Raw genomic sequence first — 22,568 nt, forward strand, 5'->3', positions numbered from 1 at the left:
TGGAATAATTCATTTTTATTATTGATTTTGTCCGTTTATTTTTTTTCATTGTTTCAAAATGTACGTGATTTCTTTCTTTTTTTACTGTCCTCGCCGCCATGACAGTCACCTCCGCGCATGCGCAGAATCACTCCGAGTACAGCGGTCCACAGGTGTTCACGGTTAGAAGCTCCGTGCGTTTTATTTTACTTTATTTTATTTTTTTCTATCTACCGAATACAGTTGTTAGTCCGGAGATAACATGGCGTGTTTTCGCGGATGTGTCCGGTGACGCGATAGTTCAACTGTGAAGTTTGAAAGTGAAGATCAAAGTTGAACCACGTTTGTCTGGGTAAGTTGTGACGTAAGAGCTGATCGATAATAAGGAGTGTCATACATTGAAATATTTATTATATTAACTATACATGGAATACGTTGTCGGCTTTGAGTGAGCTCTTAACCTTTTTTATTTATTTGCTGCTATTTATTTTATTTTAAATAACTTAAATTTAATTTGTTTTTCTCAATCGAACGATATTTATTTATATTAATAACTGTAAACAACAACAAAAACAACAGCAAAACGATGTTAATAGAAATAAAACAATGGGGAAAAAACACAAATCAGAATAAGTTGGATTGATGTTTCCTACATGTTGTATTAATTTTTATTTTCTTTCTCTTTTCTCATATACAATATTTCGTACATAATATTTTAGTTGAAAATATAAAGCAGTTATTATTCTGATGTGTAATTCTATTCAGTATCATAAAAGTATAACGTTTTAATATATTTTTTAATTAAAATATGTATTTTAATTAAAATAAAAATGTGAAAATAGTTGAATAAAATTATAATAAATAAGGATAAGTGAATACATTCTTTAAAATAAAAGTTAATTAGGCCAAATAATTACTACTTACTATGTATGGCAAATTTAAGATCTACATTTTATTGTTCACTATATGTTCAATTTAACCCTCAAAACATGTACATTTTAATGTTTTTTATAACATATTCAAGTTTATATTAAGCATTTCTTAACAAGGAGTCATTGACTGAAGTCTGTACTTGAAAGCACCACATATATATGTTCTATTGTGGAAGGATTAATACAATTATATTCTCAAAACGAAGCCTACATGAACGATGATGTGAACTATAAATAGCTAAATTGTGTTATTTCAGTGCTCAGCTGGGAGAATAGTGTGTCATTACAGAAAACACATGCATGGTTTTCTCTGTGCGCATCATTGCTGCTGTTCGTCTGAATTATTGAAGCTTCGTGGCTCGGGTTCCTGTGGAGTTTGGGTCAGTGAAACCGGAGAGCGGTTTCAGGGGTGGATAATGAGTGAGTGTGTGCACTGATATCTTCAGGGTCTAGAAGAAAACATAACGGCAGTTTCTGACTTTTTAATAATCTTTAATAAAACTCATAAGAAAAAGAAAAATCTTATTATAAATTCAGCAGGGTTGTATTTATCATGAGGCAACTCCAGGCACGATGGTTTCTTATAGGTGCAAGTTGAGTGTTCGATATCTAATCCTACGTGGTTAATAGATTAAATAAATCACAAAAATGTAAAATATCAAATTTGATAATAAGAAAAATAACATTAAACAGTAAATGGAAAAAAATAAGAATTATGATAAATAGAAATATTGAAAGCAAAAGAGAAATATACATTTTAAATCAATAATACACTTATATATTATATAGATATAGATGTATCATATATAATTCTTATATATTAACCCTTGTGTTATCTCAATTACTTGAGTTAATTAGTGTTAGCGAGAATTCTGACCTGCTCTAGTAGAAGAACTCACATTTTCCCGAACCTTAAAAACTCTTCACTGGCTTCCAGTTTCTTTCAGGATCCATATTAAAATTCTGGTTCTTACTATGATATTTTCATGGGCAGACTCCTCCTTACACCAGTGATCTGATCCAGCCTTACACCCCAGCTCGGGCTCTGAGGTCTGTGGATCAGAATCTACTGATGGTTTCTAAACACGCTTCAGGACCAGAAGGGAGAAATCCTTCCAGGCTGTATCTTCTAAGATCCTAAGATTTGTTGTTTTTATTGTTGTAGGTCCAGAGATAAGCTGAAGCATGTATGAGCCTCGACACTATGACAGCCCCCCGTTCTACAGCCCCCCCTACAGCACCACCAGCCAGAGCTTCTACCCCCCGAGAAGGGCCCAGAGCCAGCATGCGTCGTACACCTACCAGCTCCCCCCCGACTACATGGAGGACAAACCTCAGCTCTTCTACCTCTGGTTCTCTCCCCCGGGCTTCTTCAAAACCTTGCAGGGCGTCGCGACGCTCATGTGCTTCCTCATATTCGCCTGCGTGGCGTCCACGCTGGTGTGGGACATGGGTGGGCTGGGTTACGGCGTGGGAGCGACAGGAGGCTCCGGGTACTACGGCGGGAGTTACGGATACAGCAGCTCGTACATGACGCCGCAGTCGGCCAAGGCGGCCATGCTCACTATGGCTTCTATAAACTTCGTGGTTTCGCTCGGGTTCCTGGTGGCCAGTTTCTCCAGGTCGCCGGCCATGAGGGGGCGACGCTTCTACCTCACGGCGTTCATCTGTGACATCATCTTAGCCATACTGCAGGTGAGGGGAAACCAAGAAGGCGATTCTAGATGGTGGTCCAGTGTTCACCTCATGGTTGTTGGTCCTACTCTAGATCCTCAATGGTAGTGAGAGAACTTCTTAAGATGTACTTTAACAAGTTTTCCTCGAGTAATTACCTTTAAAAGTGCTTCACACTTCAATGGCAACCGATTTTTAAATGCTAACATGCTAAAATGCTAACATTTTTAGTCACTTGTAGAACGTGCACTACAACCATTTTTATCAATTTGTCACTGACCTGACCTGAACTGTTTTCATAATGCTTTGCCGCCCAGCCAACCAATCACATCTCTAGATAGATAGATCGATAGATCATAGATGTAGAATTTAAAAACGTTATTGTAGCGACCAATCAGGCAATTAGCCTATATAGAACATTGTGTAGAAAGAAGGGGTGTCAGAAAATATTGATACAATATTGATACAATATACTGTAACAATATATATACATTTTGGGGGGTGGGGAAGGTTCTTTGTGGTTTAATTTTTTTAAATGTTTAATTTTTCTATTTATTATTGTTCTGTTCGCATTAAAACTTTCGGCATTCATTTCGTCTTTTGCTACTAAGAGATGAATCGAATAGCATGGGATCCTGGTGATTACTGAGGACGAGAGGATACAGTCGACTCCAGCAGGTCTTTTTGCTGATTTTTGTGCATATTTTGGTTTCAAAACAAATGAAAGCAGTTACAACTTCGTCAAGAGTCATGTGGTCTGTAAACTCTGCAACACCAGAGTCAAGTACTCGGACAATACTACAAATATATCCTTGTTCCTACAGTATCACAATATATCGTATAATTGCCACTGTTTCCTGATGCGTATCGTGTTGCCAGATTCTTACCAATACACACCCCTAGTAGAAAGGCATTATGGGAGTTCACTGTTTCGGAATGACTGTGTTATAACAAACACAACAAGAGAACTGTTCGGATGGTTGACTTGTGTCTTGTCTTCTGGTCTTCTAGGGAATCATCGACATCATCTTCGTGATCGGGGTCAACCCCACTTCCCAGAGCTCGCAGAGCATGTTGTACAACCCCATGCTGAGGATGTGCCAGAACATCCAGAGCAACCCCAGCCTGAGTGCAGGCGTGGGCCCCGGGGCCCCTCCCGGGCTCCCCCTGTACAACCAGTACCTGATGCACTACTGCTACATGGACCCCGAGGAGGTGAGTCCACGAGATGTTCCCCTGGTCCTCTGGTCTAACGCAGGATCCACCCTTTAGGCTGTGGGTCTGGTTCTGGGTTTGATGGTGGTCTTGGCGCTCTCCCTGGCCGCGTATTACGCCTACAAGACGCGCAGCAAGATTTGGAGGCACGGTAAAGACAACATCTACTGGGACCGGCAGCCGGTGAGGTCGGAGGTCCACGACGTCCAGGACTGGGTGAGTCTGGGTGTCCAACAACAGGTCTTAAATATAAATATATTTCACCCCAACACCATTTTAGAATGTTTTTACTAATGTTAAGAGTACTACACCACCCCTGTATGTCCCAGAATGCACTGCAGCTTTCAAAGGACTTATTAAAATGACCGAAATCTATTATTATTTGTATTAATGTTAAGGAAATTGAAGATATTTCCGTCCTGTCAGGGCTTTTATTGTCACCTCCTGCTAGTTAATGAGCAGCTTCCTCCTCGTCATAGTGATCCATGATGGATTATCTCGTGCACACAGGTTTCACTCTGTCTGATCATTAACCCGCCGGTGATATCAGTGAAACCATGAAGACAAAAGCAACTGGTCAGCAGACGCAGGTCGCTTACAAATTGCTGAGTCATGTTTTTTCTCGCATGACTCAAACTGAACAAAACTATTTTATATGTTGATGATTGGATTGAACAAGTTGGAGTTTTTAGATAATTTGCTGTATTATCCTTTTTCCTCAACGCTAATCATGTGACTTATCAGATCTTTTGTTTTTATTTAAGTCCCTTTCTTAAAGGTTTTATCCACATATCAGATAAATTGTTGTTTATTTATTTATTTTATTGGGAAAGTCAAGTTTTCTTATCCGTCAATCCAACTTTGAAAGATTTGTTTTTTGTTATTTCGTTACTTGTTTGTATTATTAAAATTTTATTTTTTTAATTTAAATTTTCATCCAAATTTAATCTTAAATTTCTTGATTATTATTATTATTATTATTTTTTTATTTTTTTTATTTAGTGTAATCTTGTCCCACTTACTTTTTCTTATCATTATTATCAACTAAATTAAATATTTTAATTGAAATCAAGGGATTTTATTGCACACAGACAGATTCAAAACTGAATTAAAAAAATATGTGAAATAAAAAAGTCTTTATTCATATTAGTGAAAATAAAGTTAGTTATAAATCAAAGCTACATTTTCACCCAAATTGAATCTTAAGTTTCTTGTTTATTATTTTTATTTTTAGTATATTTAGTTGAATCTTTTCCTACTAACGTATAACTTATTTTATCTTATCAATTAAATTACATTTTTATTGACATTCCTTTTATTTATTATTGCACATGGACAGAATAAAAAGTGAATAAAAAAATAAATGTATATAGGCCTGAATGATTGGATAGTGACACATCAATCAAACTGCGGTTAGCCCCGCCCTCTCCTCTCTCTGGAAGAGCCCGGAGAACAAGTTAGCGCCTCCATGTCGTTCGTGATGGAAGAATACGAAGAATATTTTCGGTGTTCCACCCAAAACCAGCTGGACACAGTTGTCGGCATCACAGCGCTACATGTTCTCAACCCTCGGCGCGTTCCCCTCACGACTCATTAAAAACCAATGGGCTGAGCTCCTCACTAGCTTCCTGGCCTACATCTGACGGCCCGGCGTGGAGACGCAGCAATATTCTGCAGCTCTGTGGCGTCTCCAGTGAAGCCGCCTGCCTTGCAGGACGGCATATATAATGAATGTGTCATGTATAATGTATAAAAGGCTCCAGTATCCTCAGTGTTGCTGTGAATCCCCACAGAGCGTGGCGGCGGTAAATGATTCAGTGTCTGCTGCTGCAGATTTATCTCCGTGGCTTCACTAGAATATGCAGAACTCATGGAGGAAAAAAGTGAAATACAGTTTGATTCATGTTAATTGATTTAGATTTTGTTAGGTGTTTTTTTTTTTTAAACCTAAATTTATAGCTAAACTTCCAGTAGGCAGTTTATTGAATTGCTATAAACACATTTATATTCAGGTTTTCAAGCAAAATGATGAATCTTAGAATTATGCAAATATGTTTAAAATAAAGTAGTTTTTTTATTGCTTATTTTGTGCATTATTATTTTATGCTTTTATTCGGTTCTGACACCACAAAAAAAATCCTTTGTTGTGTTCGCAACATTGGAAATAAAAGTTTCTTATTCTGAAAAATGGTTCTGTCAATTCAGAAGTCATTGTTTTTAACTAAAATAAAATCACATTTTGACACAACAAACAATAAACAAGCGTGGCCCCAACACCCTTTTTCTACATCTCATCCCCTCTCATTGAACTCATCACCATAGCTATGTCCATTTATCAGATTTTTAATAATTTACAATTGTATATACACTTGCAATATGTCATTGGGAATTTATCCTAAATTGTTTATAAGTTGTTGAACTCCTGGGAAGTGAGTTTAAATCTCCTTAACCCTTGTGTTATCTATGGGTCAAGATGACCCGAAGTTCCCGGAAAAACAAATGTATTTGTGGTGTCCCTTGTGTTGTCTCTGGGTCAAGGTGAACGACCTCCCTGGCTTCTATAAATTCATATGCAGCGGTGAAGGTCGATCACCTTAAACAAAAGGCCACACAAGGGATACCACAAACACATTTGTTTTTGAGCCTAAGTAGTAGAAACTTCTGAGGAGTTAGTTGAAATGTCAGAAATAAAAGGTGAATATAGAATACATACATGTTGTGTTTAGCTCTCATTATTGCTTCAATTATCAAAATGCATCATGGGAAGTGTAGTGTTCAAACTGTATTATTGCCATGACAAGTATATATACTTAGGTGGTTGTTGAGGCGCCAGTTAATCTCATATATTTCATGAGTTTGCATTTATATTTCTGATATATTATTCATAGAGTTGTTCACTCAAACCCTGGATGTATGTCACACTGTACAGTCACGCATGTAACAGACTCTAAATAATTCAACTCTGCGGAGAATTCTATCCACAAAACAAGAAGCAGAAAAAAAAAACCCTGTGTCTGTCGAAGCCTTCTCGCTCCCGCATGTTTAGTTTCCACACGGCGGATCATCTGCATGTGGAAGCTCATGAGATCTGTGGCGGCGTTCATCAGCTCATAGACCCTCATCCGGCGCGACTCCAGTCGGATCCAGATGTAGGCCAGAGACGAGACGTCGTCAATAATAGAGAGACTCTGGATCACGGCAGACAAAAGTGTTTCCTTCCTTCTGGTTCATCCCAGTCTTACGCTTTTTGTGTGTCTTCCTCAGTGACTTGTGTGTCTTTTTTTTTTCCATCTTTAACTTTTCGTCCTCAGCGAGCTCCCACTGTGGTGGTGTCAGAGCGAGCAGCCGTCGACCTCAGGACCGGAAACGGAAGCTACAGTAACGGACCGGTGAGCAGTGAAGGTGTCGATCACGGCAGCGTGTGAGTACGACGCCCGCCTCACCACGTACAGGTGTTTGTCACGCGATTTTCCGTGTGTCCTGGGTCTGTCCCAGGTCCTCCTCCCATCAATTAATTATCGTGTAATTTTCTCTAAAATTACACAATTTCACTACAGTTAATCGTATGAACGCACCAGGGACATCCTGGGTGTGTGTCGCACACTTCTGCACTTACACACATGTTTTGAGTGCACAAGTACGTCCAGATGAGCAGTGTGCGAAAATGTAGTGCGCAATGACTCAATTGGCCAGAAAAAAAAGTGTGGATCGATCTTTCCACCCTTAAACGGCCGCCATCTTACAGTATGCATCAGGATAGTGTAGTACTAGTAACTAGTACTCAAATTCTCAACAGATAGTATGTCTCAAATCAAACACTGTCGCTACGCACTAACCGGAAATGACACGACAACTTCTTCTTCTACTACTATTTAATGATTATTGCAACCAGCTGTAGGAACACTATCGACACCTGCTGGCAGCACATTTTGCAAGTTTGGAAACCAAATATTTACGAGATATTTACGCTGGTATCAGCACCGAAGACGTGTCATCCTCCTACTGCTGGGTGAAAATGCACCTGTAAGTGTATGCATACATATATATATTTAGTTTAAGTACGCAAGTATGCCATTTGAGACACAGCTTTAGTGACGTAGATGACGCTAAACAGAAGCTATGTCAATAATGACGCGTCTTCGGAGCAGATACCGGCATAAATGTCTCACAGATTTGACCACAAAACAACACAATGATAATAACATAATGAAACACAACTTGGTGACTTGTTTCGGTTAAAAATCGCTGTCGACGATAGGTTTTCCACGCCTGGTTGCAATCAGCATTAAGGTAAGGTAAAAAAAACTTTATTGAAATTGTTTTTTTCCTCTTGTTGTTTTCTTCTTCTTTAAAAAGAAGTAGAAGATGTCAAGTCAAGTGTGTAGTGACAGTGTTTGATTTGAGACAGTACTACCCTGTCGAAAATGTGCGCACTGCACAAGTACGTGCACTGTCTTACAGTGTACTGTAAAGCAGTGCACTTAGAGAAGTGCACGATTAAAGACAGCATTTGATACACGAGCGGTACGTGCTAGCGATACAACACGACATGCTAGCGATACGATATGATGTGCTAGCGATACGATACGACATGCTAGCGATACGATACTATGTGCTACCGATACGATACGATGTGTTAGCAATACGATACGATGTGCTAGTGATACGATGCTATGTGCTAGCGATACGATGCGATGTGCTAGCGATGCGATGTGCCAGCGATACGATACGATGTGCCTACGATACGATGTGCCAGCGATACGATACAATGTGCTAGCGATACGATACGATGTGCTGGCAATACGATACGATGTGCCAGCGATACAATACGATGTGCTAGCGATACGATACAATGATCTAGCGATACAATACGATGTGCTAGCGATACGATATAATGTGCTAGCTATACGATATGATGTGCTAGCGATACGATACGATCCACTAGCGATACGATACGATGTGCTAGCAATACGATACGATGTGCTAGCGATATGATACGATGTGCTAGCGATACGATACGATGTGCTAGCGATACGATGCGATGTGCTACCGATACAATGCGCTACCGATACGATACGATGTGCTACCGATACAATGTGCTACCGATACGATACGATGTGCTACCGGTACGATGTGCTACCGATACGATACGATGTGCTACCTACCGATACGATACGATGTGCTACCGGTACGATGTGCTACCGATACGATACGATGTGCTACTGGTACGATGTGCTACCTACCGATCTATACGATGTGCTACCGATACGATGTGCTACCGGTACGATGTGCTACCGATACAATACGATGTGCTACCGGTATGATGTGCTACCTACCGATACGATACGATGTGCTACCGATACGATGTGCTACCGGTACAATGTGCTACCGATACGATACGATGTGCTAGCGATACGATACGATGCGATGCACTGAAATCCCCTGATGATACAAATGGATCCTCTTCACGATGCGACACGATTCAAAAACCATTTGCTCACGAGATAAGACATGGGTTTGATATGTCATTCGATACAGTTAGTTAAGGTTTGAGACTGTTAGAGTCTGGTCAACTTTCTTACCTAAGTATTCACGTTTACTCTGTAACAATATGACAAATGTAATCACTGTTCCCTCGATGGTTGTTTTCAATAGAGTAAAACAAAAGATTATTAATAAAATGACATGATTCATTATGTATATAATCTCATATTGTTGTCGCTTCCTGGTTCGACAGGACTAAGGCTTTCGAAGGAGCACCTCAGCAACAGAACAACGTGGACCCACTGTTATCCAGAACCTCCACGGACGAGTCCGACAGCTTGAAGAAACCTCATCACCATCACAGTGATGGCGAGAGGAAACCTGCAGTCAGGGAGAACAGGGAGTCCCAGTGTGAGACTGGTTACACCACCGGAGGAGACACTGGTAATGAACTGGACCAGGACCACTCGGAGAACCTCTTCGGGTCAGTTGATACTCAATGGTTTTCGTTTTGTTCCAATGAGTCAAACAAGTGTTGAATATTTTTATTTCACCTCAAGTTCTTGAATGAATCTGGTGAAATATTTTTTATTAAAAGGTCTGAATCTCTTTTTCTTCCTCAGGCTGTTCCCGGAGATCATATCGGACCAGCAGCGTCAGCAGTACAAGAGAGAGTTCGACTCCACTCTGGAGCGATACAAGCGTCTCTGCGAGGACATGGACGACATCAGCGACCAGAAGAACAAGCTGAGTCGAGAGCTGGACACGCTGGACCCCGACTCCAGGAAGTATCAGGTAGAAGACCCTCGTCGTTGTTTGGTCTCCAGTCGTCTCGGTGACATCCAGAGTTTGTTTCAGGGCGTGGCAGACGAGTACAACAGACTCAAAGAGCTGAAGAAGGTGAGGAGATCTGGTTCATCCTTTAGTTCCTTCTTTCAAATTTAGAGATGAAGGTAAAAAACATCAGATTGGTCACTTTAATTTAGTTTTTTTAATTAAGTTTTCTACATTTTATTTATCAGTTTTTGTCCCTGATCTAGCCTTTGGTCTGAATTAGGAAAAAATACTTAATTATAAATAAAAATAAAAAAAATTTTATACAGAACTAGATGTAAAATATATATATATATATATATATATATATAAATGTGTGAATAAATAAAAAAATGTTGAAATAAATTGATTGATTTTACAGTACTATTCTGTGTATATATACCTTCTTTTTTTTAAAACATTTTAACCTAATTTTGTTATTTAAACTATTATTTATTCATGTATTTATTTATTTGATTTCCATTCAACGGTTTCTTTGGACATTTATTCTCAAATGTATAAACGTTTTTAATAAATATAAATTTATTGACATGTATTTGTTTATATTTATTTGTCATTGATCGTCCTTCAACCCTGTCAACGCATCATATTCACCAACATAAAGCACTGATGTTGTGTTTGACGGTCTGAATGTGTTCTCCAGACTCCCGACTACCAGGGTAAGAAGAAGGAGAGCAAAGAGCTCCGACAGAAACTCTTCCACATCAAACGTCTGGTGAAGAACTACGACAGAGGCCTGTGTTGATCCCTGGAGAACAGATGAGTCACGGTCCAGTCCACAGCTTCAGTGAGTCACGCTGACCCTTTTAAAAGCGTACACGACGGTTGTGTTTGCACGTGGACACACTCGTGTGTGTATGTGTGTGTGTGTGTGTGTGTGTGTGTGTGTGTGTCTATATATATACTATTGATAGTAGGATCGAAATAATGACATTAAGCTGGTTTAGATCCAAGTCACTTACTAGTACTTTTCAAATGGTGCTAAAACAGAACAAAAAACAAGTCATTAGTTGTTTTTTTGCAATATAAGCCACGATTGTATTATTTGACAATCTGTGGTTAATCCATCCATCCATCCATCCATCCATCCATCCATCCATCCATCCAACCAACCATCTATCATCAGACCATCCAACCTTTTTTCATCAATCCATCCAACCATCCATTCATCCATCTATCCATCTATCCATCTATCCATCTATCCTTTCATCTATCTATACATCTAACCATTCATCTATCCATCCATCCATTCATCTATCCATCTATCCATCCACCCATTCATCTATCCATCTATCTATCCATCCATCTATCCATCCAACCATCCATTCATCCATCTATCCATCCATCTCACTTTCCTGCTCGACTCCCCCGCTCGGTTTGGCCAGTAAGAATTAGTGAAACCAAACAGTACAACTGATGCAAAAAGCTAAATAAATAACTGAAGAAAATACTTCAGTTTCCTCAATCCAAAAGTTAAGACATCCATCCATCCATTCATCCATCAGACCATCCAGTCATCTATCCATCCAACCATCCAACCATCCATCATCTAACATCCATCCATCCAACCATTCTTTCATCAATATATCCATTCATCTATCCATCCATCCATCCAACCATTAATCCATCCATCCATCCATCCATCCATCCATCCATCCATCCCCAACAGCTGACAGGAAAGAGATAGTAAACAATCGGTCCCTAAGAAAAACACTTCACAGTCGTTCTGTGTCATCTTGAGTCAGAGGGAGGACCTTGGTTTGCTATAGATTTTGTGCTTTTAATAAAAAGCAGATTGAGCAAGATCTCATGGATCAGGTTGTGCTATTCGTTGTGACGCAACTTGATATTTATAACTAATTTATAAGTAGAGTTTGAAGATTTTGTACGTGATAAGTTTTAAAATTCTCAATGAGTCAAGTATTGGTATGACGTTTCTGCTTAATCTGTTAAATAAAGTGTATTTCTTTATTTATAGCACAGACTCCAGTCCTCGCAGTAAAACATTGAACAGAAATATGATTTCAGTTGGACTTTAGAAACTACTTAAGTAAAACTCTGTACTTACAAAGTATACGTTTTGCGTCACTTTGCTCAAAATAACGAGAACAAGTCTTTAGGGTGTGAGAAATTATCAATACAATGATATCAAAATACCGTATCCATATTCAACAGCAATGTATCGATTGTCGGTATAGTTTTTTTGGCTTTCAAATCATTTTTTAACAACGTGTATAATATCATTTTCATTTTTATTTACAATAACGTTCCAATATTAACTGCCTTTCTTCATTTTTGTGTTGCAATTAAACGTCCATCCTCTAGATGGCAGCTGCTGTTACGTCCTTCACTGCTTAAGGAAGAATGAAACCCTGCGAAATCCTGGCAATGACTGAGGACGAGAGGATACAGTCGACTCCAGCAGCTTTGAAAGCTAATGTTTGGACATATTTTGGTTTCAAAAGCAACATAAGCAGTTACGACTTCGTCAAGAGTCATGTGGTCTGTAAATTCTGCAACATCAAGTCGAGGATTTGAACAAATCTGTTTCTATAGTAACAACATAACTCGTAGTGTTGCCCCTGTATCGTGATACACATTGTACCACCAGATTCTCGCCCTTACGCGACTCCGTTTTGTCACTTTGCTCAAAGTAACGGGAACACGTCGGCATGTTGCAGTGTTTATTTGGCATTTTCCTCATACAGATGTAGATACAACACTTTTCAAGTAGTTTGAAAAAACAAACGGACGTAACAAAAGACACATCTTTTGATTCTTTTGATAACCACACATACAAAAACGTAGTAACACAAAGGTAAGAAAACATTAATAGAATATTTATCTTTTTTTTTTTCTTCGTCGATAAAATGCTTCCACTAATAAAACAATTTTCCATCATTTAAACATTTTGTCTTCGGATGAATTTCTTCTCCTTTTTTGAGATATTCAGAATCTCCCAGTGTGAGTCCTGGACACCAGAATCATAAGGGTTTTGACTCTTCACATGACAGGAAACTGTGTCACGAGTGTGTGTAGGCTACTTTTTTTTTGACATCAGCCACAAAAACAGAGGTATTTCCATGTAAACACATGTACAAAAACATTTAGGAGCTAAAAGTCAAAGCAATATTAAGTGTTAAAAGGAAGTTTCATTACATCATGTAATAACAAACGATCCAAACTGAGCAAAGATTCAAAAGAATGTAAACATGCAAAAGAAAAAACAAGGTTGGCATTCATATATACACTTCAGTTCATTTTTGAGGGAATGATGCCTTCATGTTCTAGGAAACCAGATCCAGTTCTGAATTAAGACGACTCAAAATTTAAACACTGGTTTGCCCGCTGAGAGTATTTGCCACATGTATCCCGTCAGTCACTCTGTAAATCAAGACTTTGTGGAGCCTTTTTTTTTTTTTTTTTTTGAAACACAAGACGTTTATGAAACTCATTTGTCAAACTGAAGGCAGTTGTCAAAAAAGAAGGCGGTTTCTGGTGATGAACATTTAGAGGTTTGTTTTGACGAAAACTTCAGACTTGAATCATTCTGATGTCTAGTGAGGTATTAGTCCCGAACTGGTGCTTCAAAAACCTTGACGAGCCCTGTCAATTCAATCCATGGATGATGCCATCAAAGTTCTCTATAAAACGTCTCTGACAGTGAAATAACTTTGGTGAATATTCCTTGGTATTCCAGCTCCTCGGGGATCCCACCAACACGCCTTGGAAATGCTTCGCCGACTGTGTTCAGTTCGTTGTGCCAGCTCCTGTCGCATCAATTTGATGATGAGAGTGTTTGCATGTTGCCAGTGCGATGGATAAAAAGTCACAACAGGAGACTCTTGTCAATATCGGGGGGGAGGGGGGGTCTCTGGAGGTCGTCGTGAGGAGTGGATGAGTGGGCTCTCCTCCAGGCCGGCTCTCTGCAGAAGCTTTTAACTTTACAGTGCATGTGATGGACTGGCTGGCGGCCCGTGAACCACGCATGGATCTGATGAGTCATTGAGTTTTTTTTCATGCTGGTTCTTGACGTCACTATCCAGGAACCCTCAAGCGCGGAGGAGGGCTACTGCCCCGGGACGTAGGGCCAGCTGATGGAGCTCCCGGAGAGCTGCATGTCTCGGATGAGCGTCTCGATCGGGGTCTTCCCCACCAGTCGCATGAAGAAGAGCTGAGAGATGAGGTTGGCGGGGACGGCTCGCAGGGCGGGGAGCCGCAGGAGCAGACGGCCGAATCGCTGGGGTTGACTCGGGTACTGTATCCTCTCGTACTCGGTGAGGGCCACCTGGGCCTTCTCCTGCAGGGACTCCACGTGAACCGGGTCTGTGAGCCCGCAGGCGTCTATAGAAGGAGGAGAGTTGCTTAATAGTGTGGGCAGGTTACATAAAGAGTCGTGATGAACTCCAGTTGAATTCACAGAAAATATTCAGATTGATGAGTTTATAACGGTAGCAGCAGCTACAACATTTTTTCGGGTTGTTGTTTAATTGAATCACTTAATTTAAGATTAGTTTACATTATTTCAATAACAACAATTAACATTAACATTAATGAAAGGGAAAGATGGAAAAACTCATTTTCCCTTAAACTAAACTGTTTTTATCAATTGATTGCATTTACATGACAAGAAAACATAAATTTTGTTGTATAATGTATAATTTACAGGTTTGTTGGTGTCCTGTACTATAACTAAAACAACTATTATACAATAATACATTTCTAAAATAATGTATATTAATAAACTTGAAGGAGTCAATCATGTATGAGAAGAGATTCATTGCTTGAATATTAAATGTATCTTTTAAATTATATAAAAAGGTAGTCAAGTATCCAACTACTACAATATAAACATGTTGTTGGCTAAATGTTATAAGTTTACAATGCACAAACTGGAATAATTTACATCTTATTTTATGTAAAAGTAAATATTTGTTTTCTATTTAAAACTATATCATGCTTTAGGAGTCTTAGTGTAATGTTGAATGGATTTCATAAGGCCTCTTGTTGTGTCTTTAACATGACAGATCTCCATTTGAAATATGACTGTGATATCTTTCTGTGCAATAGAATAATATTGAAAGGAAATAAATGAAATCATTAAATAAGATTCACGTTAAAAATGTATTGTTGTAATATATTGACTGACCAAATGACACTGGAATTGCTCGTGAAGCATAAATAAAATCCTCCAATAAGGCGAGGAAAACATGTTTCTTAGTGTCTTTAGAATCTTTCTTGCTTTTAGAAACTTTATAAGAAAATATTTTAGGCATCATTTTATCTTAAAATATCTTAACATAAGGACATTGAGATTTTTCAAGTGAATGAAGCTCAACATAAAGTCAACAATTCTTTTGTTGCAACATATTGTGGCACCAGCGGGTGGCGCCAGAGAGCACCTCTAGGCAAAGCTTCCACAGATTTCGAACGTGAAATGGTTTCATCATTCACCTGGCGAGAAGAGGGCGATGGCCTTGAGGCAGCTGTACTCGGGCGAGTCCACCTGCAGCCGGGTCAGCTTGTCCACCTGGTCCTGGAACACCCTCACCTGGTCCATGAAGGACACCACGCGCTCCGCCGACATGGGCGAGGAGTGGAAGCCGGCGGCGGCCAGCAGGGGCGCCATATGGAGCGGGAGGGCCGACTGGGCCGCGTTCAGGATGAAGAGCTCGCTCCAGCTCAGTCTGAGCAGCGCGACCTGCAGTGACGCATCTGTTAGTCGCCGTCGGAATCCTTAAATGTCCGAACACACTTTCACTGACCTGATCCGACACCGGCAGCTCCGGAAAGTAGGGGATGTTTCGGGCCCACTCCACCGTGCTAAAGAGTAGCCGCGCGGCTAGCTCGCAGATGTTGTCGATGCCCATGGCGTTGTCCGGACCCGCCTGCTGGTTGTACTGGTGACCGTAGCGACTGTTGGGGTACGGCTCGGCCCTCAGCAGCTGCGAGATGAGCTCGGACACCGGCTGGCCGCCGCTGCCTCCGTTGTTGTTGTTGTTGGTGTAGAACTCGTTACCGCCGAGGCCTCCGGCGCCACCTAAGGGCGTGATGGAAGGGCTGAGGCTAGGCTGGGGGGGGATGCGACCGCGTTGAACTGCTGTAGTTTGGTTGGGGGACAAGGGGGGGAGGAAGGGGAGGAAAATGGAATAGATGAATGAGTAGAGAGTTGGGGTTGATGAAGGAGAGAAGTTGGAAAAGGAGAAAAACTGAGTTTAGCATCGTTTGAATGTTTCAGACAGAATTATTACACTTCACAGCTTTTTCTTCTTCTTTCCACTATGAAAGGAAGCAAATCAGAATATATATTATATCATATATCATTGTCATCTTGAAAAAAGGAATGGTTGAATTAACATTTTCTTGTGGAAACTTTGAAAAATATGATTATTTTCAAAATGACAGAAAACACACACGTTTTTATATTCTAATTCCAAATGTTTGAATACACTTTTGTACTTTTTTTTATTTTATTCAAATTCTTACTCATCGTTTATTCCATTTAATGCCACCAATTAATTATTTAAAATGTAGATATAAAAGCGTTCAACTATTCGATTTGTTAACCTTCTATTATTAAAGCAAAAAATATATATATATATCGAACTCATTCAATTAAATTATTAAAATGAATAATTAAATAATTGAAAACCAACAAAATATTTCAAAGTGTCAACGTTCCAACCATTCAATATTCTGACGTCACAGATAGCCGAAGCAAAACCACCTTTTATAGGGAAGAGCAAAGGTCACCAAGAATTGAATGCTAGTTTTGGCTTTAGATTTCCTTCAGCTAACCACTGATAGTCACATGTGTGTCAGACCACAGCTTATAAATTCCCAATAGATGAACCCATCCATACCAAAGCACTCGAAAAACATGACAGTTTGTCCATTGTGGTGAATGACTGCCGATTTGCAGCCGACCCTGACCTCTGACCTCCCTTATAAGAGGTGATCAACAACCGAATGTCTCATCGGGGAGCACTAATGCGTCTCATTATCAGGGGTTACGTTGCAAGAACAACGAACCAAAATGTCAATTAGACACCTTTAAGCTGTCATTATTTCAGCTGTTCTACTATTATCCGTCTGACGTCTGGCCACAGTATGTTTATTTGATTCAGCGCGTGTATCGACATTCCCGTGAGTCATGTGTCAGACAGGGCTTCAGTACATTAGGTGGGATCCCGCACTAGATTCAGCCCGATCGAGCCAACAAGACGGAGCATGTGTCGCGTCAACCAGGGGCTTATGACTCATGGACACGGGTGTCTTAATGCAGCTTCCCTCTCAGTCACTCTTAGGCAGACGACAGATTAAGGCACTTAGTACCTGGCATTGAGCTGACACACATGGTTAGCTTAACTCTGATAGTGTCAGGACAGCTGTGGGCTTTTTCTCTGCTCTCTGAAGCCAAGATAAATGATAATAATATACATTTTACTGTTTTTTTAGTAGACTTTGTCTTAAAAATATTCAATCTTAAATATTAAGGTCCGTTTCATTTACATCATTAAACCACAATACTTGTTCTACCTCATTAATCGTCGCAAAATAATCAGTTATTACAACATAATAAGGAACAGCTTGATACGTCTGCCCCAAGATGAGATTATTTTTATTGCTTATTCATCATGTTATGAGTGTTTGTTCTTCCCAGCAGGACCTTTAGCTCTCACTTCTCGCTACACCACTCAAATTGCAGCCGGTATGCCAAAGACGTTAGCAAAACAACTCCCCGAGTCCCTCTCTTCATTGATTAATAACCTCAGATTCAGAGATCTGTGACTGAAGAAAAGATACGTTTATGGATAGATACCTTCTTTTCGCATCCCCACTCGGAAACACTTCTTAAGGCGGCAGTACTGGCACTGATTCCGATGGTGTTGGTCAATTTGACATTCTCTGTTTGACCTGGAATTACATAAATATAAATGAATATAACCAGGAAAATATTGAATAATCTTTGTATTTGTATGGATTTAATAGCATCCTAAAACACAACTTTAGATATTATATTTAAAAAAGATAAAGTATAAAAACTTGTGTGTATTTTTAGTGCAACGTGAGCTACAAAACAATATATGTTTTAAGATAAGATAAACCTTTACTCGTCACTCAGTGGGTAAATATGTACTGTATTAGCAGCACAGCTACAGAATTATTTCTACAGAGTATACATAAAAAAGGGAATTGCTCAAATGAAACATGTAGTGCACAAACATTATGAATAATAAAGACGTTAAATGATATATATGTATACTGTATATTAAATGGATATGTGGGTGTGCTGTTTTGTATTCATATTTTTACAGCAATGTACGGAATGAAATTGGGATGTAAACTAATAAAGAAAAAGAGCATAACATGTGTTTGAATTAAGACAATTGATTATTTTGTCTGTCACCAACATGTGCAAAGGGTCAATATTATGGAACAGCTGGATGTAACAAGGAGGCCGTAAGAATTGCAGTTTAGTTATTTCTAGTGTGAGAACAACATCTATTAGACTAGGTAACTTTCCACTTGTATAAATGTTGTAAAATTGTGTCTCAGAAATATAATAACACACGTATTAACTACCTTTATATGACAGTTAATTATGAACAGTACATGAATAACGCCTGTTTCAAAATGTTTATGGGTCCACGTGACTGGACTTCTTTATGTCAGGACAACTTTTAAAGTGAAGTTGCCCAGAGTCATTCTCGTAATAGTCACTTTCTAATCTGAATCATCTCTAGCGAACGGTTGAGCTGAAGTCAGAATCAGATAAATGGTATCGCCAGTACTATAACAACAACACTGTTTTTTTCTGTTTTATGTAAATAAAATTGAACAATATTAATAACAAAACAAGTGGCTCATATTAAATGCTATTTGATTTTATGCTGGTGTCCATTACATCCCAAAAACGTAAGGAATATGTAATTATATTGTAATATAATATAATTAACAACGACGCTTGATGGAATACAATATTCCACAGACTCCAGTAATCACATTATGCCATATTATGGCTGTCTTGGTGCTTGGTTCTGTTCTTCGATTGCTTATTTTGAGTGTTATCTTATTTAAATCTCTACTACTACCACAACTCAAATAAACATATGTTGTGTTTACATAACTGGCAATAAAGGTTTCTGAATCAAGCTAGTTCATAATGCTAATAGTAGCATTCACAGTTAGCATAGCCAGTTTTAGTTTGTTTATGAAGGAAGTAGTATCTTAAAAACAACATTTTAGTCGATTTAAACAATTATACATTGATTTAGGAAAACCATTTCCAGTTGAAATAGTGAATAAATGTGATTTATCTACTGTTGGACATACTTTTTAAAAAACAGTTGTTGTATTAGCAACAGCGAGTTTAAAAACATTCCCTATTTGACTGTAAAGCTCTGAGTCTTTAAGGTCAAAAAAGTGAGTTTTGTTTCTTCAATATTCATCCTACCATCATTCTAGGGCTACCTCATGTTATTACGCCGTTGTGTTGCCGCGTCCGCCATATTTCCCGGCATGCCCCTCACCTGCAGGTATAGCTGAGGTTGCGCCTGACGCTCCTCTTGAAGAAGCTCTTGCATCCCTCGCACGTGAACACGCCGTAATGCTTCCCGCTGGACTTGTCGCCGCACACCACGCAGTCCACCACGCAGCCTTTGTCGTCCTCGCCCGCCTCCATGTCGCTGCCGCCGGCCTGCGGGGAGCCGTCGTCCTCCTCCCCCTTCAGGTAGATCTTGTCCCCGAGCCCGTTGGTGCCTCCGTTGGGATCTCCCCAGCCCCCACTCACCATGGCCATCGCTTGGGAACCGAACAACCGCGGGAGGAAATTCGACAGCGAGACCCCAAAAAAAAAATGTTTTAAATCCTGGTGTGCTGTCAAGGTAAAGTGGTTTAAAAAATATATTAATTCTTTAAACTATCCGTGCGCTCGGGTCAATAACACATGTGAAACTAACTGGGAAAGCGGGCGGTGAGGAAGAGGAGGAGGGAAAACAAGGGCAGATTAGGCTCCGCCCACTGCACTCTGACCTGGAAACAGTCTTTAGTGATGCAACTTTTTTTTTTTTAGTTAAGCTTTTGTTGTGAATTTCACTATCATCATCTGTCTTTGTTCCCCTTTCTTCTTTTTTTTTTTTTTGCTGAGCAATGTCTGGTCAAGCAGCTGCAGAACCTGTAAGAAAAACAAAAACAAACCTTTAATATGAATGGCTTTTATCTCAACAAAGACATTAAACACAAAGATGATGAAGCAGTACTTTAATAACTATTCATTTTTTTTAAACTAGCCGATATTGCAAGTTAAGCAAACAAACTGTACTTTTAATTATTATTAAAACAGTTAATACACTGCTTATTACATTGTTTTAAAATATATATATGTGAGTATTAAGATAATTCATGTACGTTTCAAGCTTCGTCTCTAGAAATGGCTGAAAGGACCTCAGTGTTGCTGCCCAAGCGAGAGAGAGAGGCTTTGACCAGCCGTCTTAAAGTGCCCTTCACGTTTAACCCTACACACACACACACATATATATATATATATATATATATATATAAAATGCTCTTATATAAGCGTCCGCATGTACACAAAGCTCACCTTGTGTTGTCGGTTCAATCCGTCAGTTCTTCCTTCTATCCAGCGAGGCAGCCTTCCTCTTCTGCTCTAATCCGCCGAGTGGCATCGTGACCCACGACCGAGATATTCCAGATCACCGCAAAAGCAAAACAACACAGCAGCGGTGGCGGCGGCGGCTCTCGAGCATTCTGAAGGGGGCTGCCGGCTCCCGTGAACAAATAACACAAACAAGCCTCTGTTCCCCCCCTTCAGGGTCTGCACGGCACAAGGAAGCGCTCTCTATCCTCGCCCGGACGGACGGACGTGACGATATCCCTCGAAAACTGTTACGGGGAGTGTTTGCTCAGCGGTCCGTGGTTTTCTCCGCGGGCGTCCATGCGGGCTGCTTCTCCAGCCTTTTGTCAGTGCTTGTCCACCAAGAACTAATGGCTCGCGGCCTATCCCCGTGTGCCGCCTCTCCTCTGTAGAAAGACCCTCTCTAATGGCTCACCCCAGGAAAATCTCTCCCCCCACCCATCACGTCCGCCCTTGCCCCCAAATCAAATTATGGTTCAAGTAAATGGCCACAGCTGGAGACAGGTTGCCTCTTGCTTCGCCCCCCTTTTTCCTGTTTGTCTTTTTTTTTTTTTTTTTTTTTTTCTATTTGTGTTTGAGAGAAGGATAGTTCAAGCCTAGCCAGGGAGAGATGTTGGCGAAAAAAGAAGGAGGGAGCTGATGTGCGCAGAGGGGGGAGGGGGCCGTCTCTGCTATTCAAGCCCTGTGGTAACCATGGTGCCGGCTGCCTTATATGGCCAATGGAGTCAAAGAGCAAAGAGAGTGGGCTGTTGGGGGCAACACACACACACACACACACACACACCCACACGGGAAGAATGTGGAGGATCTCACTCCTCAGAGATGCAGAGAGCATGACCCCGGAGCCTCGGAAAAAAAAAACACCCGGACAAAACCGGATCACCACAAAGCCTTGTAACGAATACGCGCTCGTCTGTTCTTTTGTCTTCTAAGAAGATATGAAGCGTCGAGTCTTTTGAAGTTTTTTGACGCCAAAAATCAAATTGTCTTCCGAAAAATCTGAATAAAAAAACTTTTGGGAGTTTATTACAAAATCACCACACTTTGGCAGATATTTTTGATTAATTTGACCTAGCTTAACTAACCACTTAACTGCAGGATCAAAGTCAATAATCTTTAAAAAAAAAAAAAAAAAAAAACGGGTAAGAAACAAGTGTGTCCCGAATCAAACCCCCGCGATGTTAACTGAAGGATGGACGAGGACCATTGTTGTAAGCTCCCCGTCCGACTTCAGAGGAGAGTTGCTGTGAGTCGACCTGACAAGGTGCCTAAAGGGCAGCGTCTGAAACATGGGTGATGGAATAAACAACACTTCTGTGTGTGTGTGTATGTGCTGTCATTAAGCTGTTATAAACACTCTTAAACACAGCGGAAAAGGTTGTTTTTTTTGGCATTTTTATTGACTTTTATATCAAACATAATGTGTCAAAATCAAGTTAGTGAAGTCGACACTGGGTCATTGGAATATGAGGCAGAAAAGCTTATTAAAACAACAATGCCATGACATTTAAAAGGACTGAGTTTGGTATTTGATAGTCCATTATTTCAACTCATCTCTGTATTGTTGATAAAAACCTTTCCTTTCCTATTGTTTTTCATGTTTTCATATTTATTATTTTCATCAGGTCACATTTACAATTTGGTTTCCAAGGGTCTACCATGTGAGCTTCAAGAGAAAATGTAATTGTCTACAAAATCACAAGCTAAAGGGGCTTTTAAAAGAAGCTAGCTTGCTATTGCTAGTTACCCATATTGTTTGTTATGCTGTTATACTGCCGTCATTATTGAGCCTC

The 22,568-nt window shown here is 39.9% G+C and overlaps 2 protein-coding genes across 3 annotated transcripts; one reads left to right on the forward strand and one right to left on the reverse strand.

The window, feature by feature from the left end:
• The first annotated feature begins 79 nt into the window (after window positions 1-79).
• On the forward strand, window positions 80-12,921 carry ocln1 (occludin1). Its single transcript, XM_087810237.1, is given in 10 exon segments — window positions 80-331; window positions 2,077-2,606; window positions 3,597-3,800; window positions 3,858-4,040; window positions 7,112-7,225; window positions 9,566-9,768; window positions 9,908-10,079; window positions 10,143-10,184; window positions 10,762-10,905; window positions 12,444-12,921. Coding segments are annotated over 8 exon segments (1,530 nt in total). The 5' UTR covers window positions 80-331; window positions 2,077-2,096; the 3' UTR covers window positions 10,864-10,905; window positions 12,444-12,921.
• nr2f6a (nuclear receptor subfamily 2, group F, member 6a) lies at window positions 12,789-20,955 on the reverse strand. Of its 2 annotated transcripts, none has more exons than XM_087810239.1 (6): window positions 20,722-20,955; window positions 19,652-20,295; window positions 17,941-18,035; window positions 15,884-16,215; window positions 15,573-15,819; window positions 12,789-14,462 (listed from the first exon to the last, which is right to left on the reverse strand). In XM_087810239.1, exons 2-6 carry the CDS (start codon window positions 19,918-19,920, stop codon window positions 14,188-14,190), a joined length of 1,218 nt encoding a protein of 405 aa, XP_087666365.1. In that variant the 5' UTR covers window positions 19,921-20,295; window positions 20,722-20,955; the 3' UTR covers window positions 12,789-14,187. The 2 variants fall into 2 exon arrangements, with proteins under 2 accessions (XP_087666365.1, XP_087666364.1); XM_087810238.1 differs by having other exon boundaries at window positions 15,884-16,218.
• Between the last annotated feature and the right edge of the window lie 1,613 nt (window positions 20,956-22,568).

This window comes from Callionymus lyra, chromosome 16 (assembly GCF_982586985.1).
Source record: "Callionymus lyra chromosome 16, fCalLyr1.hap1.1, whole genome shotgun sequence".
In the NCBI taxonomy this organism is placed as follows: Eukaryota; Metazoa; Chordata; class Actinopteri; order Syngnathiformes; family Callionymidae; genus Callionymus; species Callionymus lyra.

What these genes read in the sequence shown, in the direction of transcription:
- nr2f6a (XM_087810238.1), bottom strand. Translation starts at nt 19,920, where the DNA reads ATGGCCATGGTGAGTGGGGGCTGGGGAGATCCCAACGGAGGCACCAAC. An exon ending in AACCTCAGCTATACCTGCAG is followed by an intron (nt 18,036 to 19,651) that starts GTGAGGGGCATG and finishes ATGTAATTCCAG; the next exon opens with GTCAAACAGAGAATGTCAAA. An exon ending in AGCTGCCGGTGTCGGATCAG is followed by an intron (nt 15,820 to 15,883) that starts GTCAGTGAAAGT and finishes GCGTCACTGCAG; the next exon opens with GTCGCGCTGCTCAGACTGAG.